The 8,952-nt window shown below is 44.3% G+C and overlaps 1 protein-coding gene across 2 annotated transcripts in view; it reads right to left on the bottom strand.

Moving 5' to 3' along the window:
- Nucleotides 1-3,230: 3,230 nt before the first annotated feature.
- LOC123515618 (trissin receptor-like) overlaps nucleotides 3,231-8,952 on the bottom strand; it is a 318,318-nt gene continuing 312,596 nt past the window's right edge. The window contains exons 4-5 of one of the 2 annotated variants that reach the window (XM_045274406.1): nucleotides 7,036-7,195; nucleotides 3,231-5,327 (exon numbers count right to left, since the gene is read on the bottom strand). In XM_045274406.1, the coding sequence (XP_045130341.1) occupies nucleotides 4,362-5,327; nucleotides 7,036-7,195 (1,126 nt within the window). In that variant the 3' untranslated portion in view covers nucleotides 3,231-4,361. The remainder of the gene's footprint in view (nucleotides 5,328-7,035; nucleotides 7,196-8,952) is intronic. The other variant, XM_045274408.1, reaches the window with a different exon arrangement.

Genomic DNA, 8,952 nt, shown 5'->3' with positions numbered 1-8,952 from the left:
CGAATTGCTGGGAAGTATTCTGCTCTTTCCCCACCAATTTTGTTGTCTGCTGGGCGGACGATGGCAGACCCTAGGACTATCGCCGACATCTTCGCGGAGCACTTTGCCAGTGTTTCCCGGAGGCATCCTGCACCCTCAGGCGCACGCCACCGCCAGAGAATGGAATCTCTTAATTTTGGCCTTCGTGGTCAGCTTCCTATTTTTATTCAGTAGTTTTTATCCAGACGTCTTTTACGGGTTCGAGTTGGGAGTTTTCTCTCCGAGGCTACTGCTCTAAATGATGGTGTCCCACAGGAAAGTATTCTTAGTGTTACACTATTCGCAGTCGCCATTAATGGTGTGATTGATACTCTTCCAGATGGCATTCACAGCTCCTTACATGTTGATGATTTATGTATTTCTTTTGCTGCTGCTAGGATGTCACTGATTGAGCGCAAGCTCCAACTGGCGATCAATAGGGTGTCCAGTTGGGCCAACATGAACGGTTTTCGATTCTCCACCTCGAAGACCGTAGTCATGCATTTTTGTCGCAACCGTGGTGTCCATCCAGACCCTGATTTATACCTCGCCAATAGACGCCTCTCATGCGTGGAGGCGACTCGATATCTTGGCCTTTTATTTGACAACCGTCTCACCTGGGTTCCCCATTTCCGTTCTCTTAAGGCGTCTTGTCGGCAGGCATTCTCCCTTCTTCAGGTTTTAAGTCACACCTCTTGGGGTGCGGACAGGGACACTTTGCTGCTGCTTCACCGTACACTAATCCTTCCTAAGCTGGAATACGGTTGTGAGATCTACTTTTCTGCAACGGATGCACGGCTACGCACGCTTGACTCCGTGCATCATGCTGGGGTCCGCTTAGCTACGGGTGCATTTCGGATATCTCCAATTCCTAGCTTATGAGTGGATGCTAGCTTCTGGCCGCTCGACCTCCGGCGCCAGTCTTTAATGCTCCGGTGTTGGTTTCGCACCCACCGTCTTCCTGATTCTGTCCCTTGTCTGTCAATATTGCGGGACTCGTGCTTGCAGGTATGTCGTTCGACCTAGTCTCCCTAAACCTTTTGGCCATCGAGTCGCAAATCTCATGGCGGATTTGTCTATCGACCCCACTCCTGTGTGCTCTTTCCGGCTCCCACGAGTTGGTTATTGGCAGCTTCTTGTTATCTCATTATGCCCTCCTGCCATGGATGACAAGAAGGATTTTCTGCCAGCTGTCCCACACACTGTTTTTAAGAACACTCCTTTTATCCATTCTGATGATATCCCTGTTTTTACTGATGGTTCCAAATCCGACGCAGGCGTTGGGTTTAGTGTGGTTTTCCCCTCTTTTTATCGGTGTGGCAGTCTTCCTTCAGTGGCATCCGTCTTTACTGAGGAGATGTCTGCCATAGTCCTAGCTTTACAGACCATTTTTACTCTTCCGGTTTCGTTTTTTACAATTTTTTGTGATTGTCGCAGTGCTCGTACTGCTCTCTCTTGCACTATCTCCCTTAACCCATTGGTTTTATCAGCCCTAGAGTGGCTATATCTACTTACCAGAAGAGGATATCGTGTTGGGTTCTGTTGGGTCCCTGGTCACGTTGGTGTTCCAGGGAATGAACACACTGACCGCCGCGCTAAAGAGGCAGCAAGTCGCGCTCTATCTCCTGCCCCTGTTCCGTTTCGAGATGTATTTCATCTAATTCGTGTGGCGGTTGCAGCAATTTGGCAGAGGAGATGACGAACAGGGGTCGCAACCTCGAAAATGGGAGAGATCATTACTTCCACACTCCCTCAGTGGACATACACCCATGTCCGGGATCGCCGTGCACAGACTTTTTTGGCTCGACTTCGTATAGGTCATACGTACCTTACACAAAGGTACCTCCTGACCAGGGACCCTCAACCTTACTGTGATGACTGCTTGGTGCCGCTCACCGTGCGGCACCTGTTGGTAGAGTGCCCTAGTTTGATCGAGTTACGACACCGCTACCTCGACTGCTGTCGCGGTAGAGATAGCGGTGTCTATTATATCTCAAAGGTCTTTGGACCAGAGTGCCTGGCCCAGAGCCATGACGTTTTTAGGTTTTTGGAAGAAGCACGCCTTCTCCCAAAGCTGTGAATTTTATTTTATTTTATTCTCTGTATTTTAATGTTTTATATAGTTTTATAGTATTTTTAGTTCTTACCTTTTTACTTGTGTTCTTTTTAATTACCTTTACTTAGTTTTTTTAGAAACACGTTAGTGGCAGTCAATTTATAGTAACGACGCCATATGACCTTTGTTATTGCGGCGCCATGAAATTAAAATCCATCCATCCATCCATCCGTGCCCAACACACGTCCCGACCAACAGCGCGCCGTGTCGCTGCCGGCGCTTCTGGACGCTCTCTCGCTGGCTGTTATAGTGAGCACCATTACCGTGAGAAGACCGACCGTGCCGTGCCTGGAGACAAGACACTGGTGGTGGTGGTGGTGTGGTGCTCGTTAGTGATGACGGTATTGAAGCCGTGTGTGTGTGTGTGTGTGTGTGTGTGTGTGTGTGTGTGTGTGTGTGTGTGTGTGTTCACCTCGGTCGCCTGCTGGCCACACATGAGGCTTGCCTATTTGCCTCGCTGCTTTCCGGGACTTAAACCCGGACCTTTCGATTGTGAGTCGAACGTGCTAACTACTACACTATATACGTGTGTATGTTTGTGTGTGTGTGTGGGTGTGGGTGTGTATGTGTGTGTGTTTTGGGTGTGTGTGTGTGTGTGTGTTTGTGTGTGTTTTGTGATAGTCACAACGACGATGGTAGTGATGATGATAATGGTTATGATATTGGTAATAATAATAATAATAATAATAATAATAATAATAATAGAAATATATTACCGTTATTATTTTTATTACTATTATTATTTTTATCATCATTATTACTACTATTATTATATTCATTATTCATATTATTTTCATCACCATCACTACTGGTATTACTATTTTATCAGTTTTGTTGTTGTATATATATATATATATATATATATATATATATATATATATATATATATATATATATATATATATATATATATATATATATATATATATATATATATATATATATATATATATATATATATATATATATATATATATATATATATATATATATATATATATATATATATATATATATATATATATATATATATATATGATCCATAAATATGCCCACGACCTCATCAATCCTGCACTCATGGTGTGTGACGTCCTCGGCCAGTAGTGTTTTTCCATATGGTGGAGAGTCCTTGGTGCAGACGTGTCAGCGAGTGATGGCAGCAGTAGAGGGCATGTTGCAGCGTTGCCGTGTTCTTGTGACCCGAAGCGACAAAATGACGGTAGCTCAGTGGGTGACTCTTGGTTCACCGGGGCTCTCAGTGTCTTTCCACCTGCCTCAGAGGTCTTTCCATCTGCCGGCACAATCTCTTCCTCCAGTTTTGTATTTTGTACTTTATATAATCTTGCTTTTTATTCATTAATGTGGCAAGTGTTGTTTGATTTTTCTTTATATAATTTATGAAATTTTCTTTATTCTGCAAGTATTCTTAATTCATTACCGTTGCCTAGAAATCAGCCTCCTTCAGAAAGGTTGTCGTGTACCATGCCCTACATACCAACAGTGTACCCACACCAGTGATAGTTGGGATGGTGATTGCCTCACCAGACCAGCTAAACCCTTCATGGAGACACCATCATTTTGCTCATTTTATTTTTGATAACACTATGAAATTTTACAAATTTAGGCATCATATTTTACGTAGTCGTCCTTTTGCTGCTCCAGTAAGGCGTTGCCACATCGAATCAACCTTACCTTCTCCAATGTGCTTGATGCTCCGCACCTTCCTCACCCACACCCATACAAGCACATCTCCCACCGCAACCACAAACCTTCTCTCTATCTCCTGGCGAGTGGATCCATCCACACCACCCTCCTTCCCACACACGCCTCGCCTCTCTAGCTCCATCCTGAACCCACATACGTACAAGCGTCGTGGCTGTGATGTACTTTTCAAAATCCAAGAGATAAAAAAAAGTCAAAGGATAGTGACAATGCTTTCTATTCACGCATCCCTGCTTGTCCTCCTTACTGATGCACGAGTTAATCAGTATCTTCACTCTCGATTTATTTCTATTTGTAATCTTTGGGACACTTTACCTATTCCCTTTTTTCTCTTTTTTACGGCATAAGCGATTTAATGAGAGTAGCTATCAAGATCGACTTGTGACGAGAGTGGATAGTTGTAAACTTTTGAGAATGGCCTCATATTGCTTTTACCCGAATATTTTTCCCTTTGGAGAGAGAGAGAGAGAGAGACAGAGACAGAGAGAGAAACTCGTGTGTCAATTTACGGGTGGTGGTCATCGAGGCGTGGGTGTGACATGGAGCATGGGTGTGGGCGTGTGAGCGTGTGTGTGTGCGGGTGCGGGTGCGGATGCGGATGTGGGGCGGCGGCAAGGATGTGCAGTGGTGGGTCATGTCGCTGGGGATGGGCTGCTGGTCGCTGTGGGCCTGACAGGTGGCGCCGCATGCCGCGCCGCGTGTAGCGGGTCAGCACGTCACGCACACAGGCGCGGAAGTTGTGCGACATGAAGGAGTACACGATGGGGTTGAGGGCGGAGTTGAGGTACATGAGGAGGTTGGAAAGCGGCGTGAACATGAGGGCGGCGTCCGTGGTGGGCTTGTAGGCGGGATGGTAGTAGGTGAGCATCTTGCGCAGGTGGAAGGGTAGGTTACAGAGGGCAAAGCACAACACTACCGCCACCAGCAGCTTTACCACCTTGCGCCACGTCCTGATGAGGCGTTCAGAGTGGTAGGGCCCCATAGAGATGCTCTCCCCAGGGTGACGCCATCGCCGTCGCCACGCCGCTGTAGAGTAACAGCCAATGGAGCTGCTGGAGCCCGCAGCGCTGTGCGGCACCTGCCCGTCCTCCCGCGACCGCGACCGCGAGGTTTGGTTCTTAATGGCGTTCTCCTTGATAGCGGACAGGCAGCACGGCGCCTGGGGACCCAGCGTGCTAGGGCGCGCCATCGGGGCCTGGGTGGAGCGCCTCGCCTCCTCGATCTGGCGGCCGTTCACCCACAGATAGCGACCGATGCGCCAGTACAGCAGCGACATGACGGACAGCGGCATCACGTACAGTAACACAAAGTTGATGGTATCGAAGGTGCGGGAGTCGTACAGTTCACGGTCAGGCAAGCAGATCACTTCCGTGTACTGCGAGCCAGGCAGCTCGTGGGAACCTGCCCGGAAGTACAGGAGGCGAGGGCAGCAGTACACGCCACTGCCAGCCCACACCACCACCAACAGCATCTGCAACACAGACCGGGGTGAGACACGCCGCGTTTACAATTCACAACATAACATGTAAATAACGGGAGTAGAAGGGAAGAAAACTGAAAAAAAAGACTAGAGAAGAAAGGAGTTGAGGAAGGAAGGAAGAAAGCGAGTGAAGGGGAAGGAAGAGAGTTAAAGAAGGGAAGGAGTAAAGATACATAGTGAAATGAGAAAGGAAGACAACTGGAAGGAAGAAATGAAAACTTGCACCAAAATGAAAAGCAGTTAAACACGTTCCGTAGACTTCCATGCACCCAAAGGCACACTGTCGTGAGTTACCTATTCTAAGGGTACTACTACCTGTCTATTTGGGTACAGCATATACAATACTCTCAAGATGAACAATATACAATATCTCTTAAGTTAAACTTAGTGTGCTAAATTTATATAATTGCTTAATTTACCTTACATGATACATTAAGGCTAAATGGTAAGTATATAAATGGAGGGCTATTCACTTTTACTGCTTTGTTTTTTGTTATTGTTGTTGGCAAGTTGAGAGAGAGAGAGAGAGAGAGAAAGTTGAGAGAGAGAGAGAGAGAGAGAGAGAGAGAGAGAGAGAGAGAGAGAGAGAGAGAGAGAGAGAGAGAGAGAGAGAGAGAGAGAGAGAGAGAGAGAAACATTTGAAACATTTATTTATAGCAATTAGCTATATAAACATACAAATATGTATTTGCTTTCATGTAGAATTATATACTGTAGGTAAATAAATATATAGCTAAAGCTAGCCTATATAAAGCATAGCTTTTTAGGCATGAACAAAATATCCTTAAAAATATTAAACAATCTGGCTGGGGCAACAATATCTATTGCTGTAATAATGACATTATTATAACTATATATAACATCCTAGTATTAGATTCATATATTACACAAAAGATAATTAAGATTCGTATATTACATAAGACAATAAAAAGAATGGATGGCTATTCATAGGTGTACAATTTGTTCATGTATACAGACATACATACATTCCAATTTTACATATAAATACAATATATGAGCAGACATACACATGCTAAGATATACTAATTTAATAATTTCATATACATAATTCATTTGTAGGATAGTTTAGCTTTACAAACATGTTGGATCTCAGCTAGTATTCGGGAGTGAATTGAGTTTTACTTATATGCTGGCTTAATGAGGCAAGACAAGAAAAGTAAGTTAGTTAATATGTCATTATGATATTGTGTTTCAATCGGCTTTTGAATGTGTTGAGGGAAGGAGCGTCTTGAATTTCTTTGGGAATAGTATTCCAAGTTACAGGACCCAAATAAGTTGTTGAATGTTGAAATTTTGATAAACGATGAATAGGAAAGCTAAGGTTGTTGTGGTGACGGCTACTATAATTATGAGATGGGAGGAGGTCACGCATTTCATTCTTATTCTTATACATAAGTTTAGCTATTTCCATTTTTGTTATACCATCCAGTTTTAAGATTTTTGTTTCTTTGAATAGTGAATTAGTATGTGCTAAATAATCACTGTTAGGAATAATTCGTACAAATTTTTTAAGTAATAATCTTAAAGGGGTTAGAAAGGTGGTGTATGTTGTACACCAAATGGGATTACAGTAAGTAAGTAGTGGATAAATGTGTGTGTAGAGAGAGAGAGAGAGAGAGAGAGAGAGAGAGAGAGAGAGAGAGCACACACACACACACACACACACACTCAGACCCACCACCAGGTTGCGATGGCGGAGCAATGTCTTGGCTCTGAAGGGACACATGATGGCCACGTATCGCTCCACGCAGTTCACCACCAGGATCATGACGGAGGCGGTGTAGCTCAGGTAGTTGACGAAATTGTACATCTTACACAGGAAGTCACCGAATACCCACCTGCGAGATGGGAAACCTGGGTGAGTAAATGAGTGAGTTATTGTTGATACGGTGTGGCGGAGTCTTCCCCATTACGGAGCGAGCTCAGAGCTCATAGACCGATCTTAGGGTAGGACTGAAATCACATAACACACTCCACACACCGGGAAAGCGAGGCCACAATCCCTCGAGTTACATCCCGTACCTATTTACTGCTAGGTGAACAGGGGCCAAGAGACTTGCCCATTTGCCTCGCCGTTTATCGGGATTCGAACCCGGCCCTCTCGATTTTGAGTCGAGCGTGCTAACCACCCACTACACTACGCGTGTGTGTGTGTGTGTGTGTGTGTGTGTGTGTGTGTGTGTAATTCACTGTTTGATCTGCTGGTGTGTGTGTGTGTGTGTGTGTGTGTGTGTGTGTCTGCGCGTGTGCGTGTGCGTGTGAGTGAGTGAGTGGAGGGTGTGTGTGTGTGTGTGTGTGTGTGTGTGTGTGTGTGTGTGTGTTTATCTAGTTGTATCTAGTTGTAGTTTTACAGGGCTTGGGCTTTACGCTTGTGTTACCCCGTCTCCATATCTACACTTATCCATTTTTTCTTTAAAGCTATGCACACTCTTTGTTGACACCACTTCCTCACTCAAACTGTTCCAAGTCTCAACACATCTTTGCGAGAAACTATATTTTATAACATATCTCAGACATCTTCCCTTCCTCAGTTTTTTACTATGCGATCTTGTGCTTCTAATGTCATATTCTTCTCTCAGGATCAGTTTCTCATTATCCACTCCATTCCGTTAATCAATATATAAACTTGTGTCAGATCCCCTCTCTCCCTTCTCTGTGTGTGTGTGTGTGTGTGTGTGTGTGTGTGTGTGTGTGTGTGTGTGTCGCTTTCTCTGTCTTTGTGTCAGTTACTGAGGTTACAAAGTGTCACATTTGCAAAATCTTCAAGAAACAACGGGCTCAGTCTTGAAAAAAATATATAGAAAGAGATAAAACGAGCGGCAGGAATAAATTACTTCCCAAAACAGAGTACCCAATGAATGAACTACACACGGTCACCAGGATGTTTGTGAAACGAGTCAAGAGGAAAAAGTTTTAAAAAGAAGATTAGATAAATTCATGGATGAAGATAAAAGTAAAAATGGGTTAAAATGTTTCATGTAAGGATTGCCATGTGTTTGTCTTACATTTCTATGCACTCGTGAGAGAATGAATGAGCAAGTGAGTGAATGAGTGAGTGAGCAACTGAGAGAATGTCTGACTGACTGATAGACTAACTGACTGAGTGATTGACTGATTGGAAGCAATGTAAGAGTCAGTTGTAATTACGGTGTATAAGGAAACTAACATCTCAGAGGATGAGGGTGAGAAGGATGAAAAGAAGGAGAAGGAGAAAAAGGAAGAAGAGGGGGGAAGAGTAAGAGGAGGAGGAGGAGGAGGAGGAGGAGGAGGAAGAAGATAAGAATAACGACGAGGATCATGAAGAAAGTCAGGCTGACAGATCGGCTGCTTACTGATCAGAGAGAGAAGAGAGAGACAGAGAGAGAGAGAGACAGACAGACCGACAGAGAAAGAGAAAGACAGAGAGAGAGAGAGAGAGAGAGAGAGAGAGAGAGAGAGAGAGAGAGAGAGAGAGAGAGAGAGAGAGAGAGAGAGAGAGAGAGAGAGAGAATGTGAATGTGACAGTAAGAAGAACAATAAAGATATGTTGTGGATGTCTCTCTCTCTCTCTCTCTCTCTCTCTCTCTCTCTTCATCACCCTGCTAACAAGATATTC

This window comes from Portunus trituberculatus, chromosome 39, assembly GCF_017591435.1.
Source record: "Portunus trituberculatus isolate SZX2019 chromosome 39, ASM1759143v1, whole genome shotgun sequence".
NCBI lineage: Eukaryota > Metazoa > Arthropoda > Malacostraca > Decapoda > Portunidae > Portunus > Portunus trituberculatus.
The sequence above is the reverse complement of the archived record's forward strand: the minus strand, read 5'-3'. Positions and strand labels throughout refer to the sequence as shown.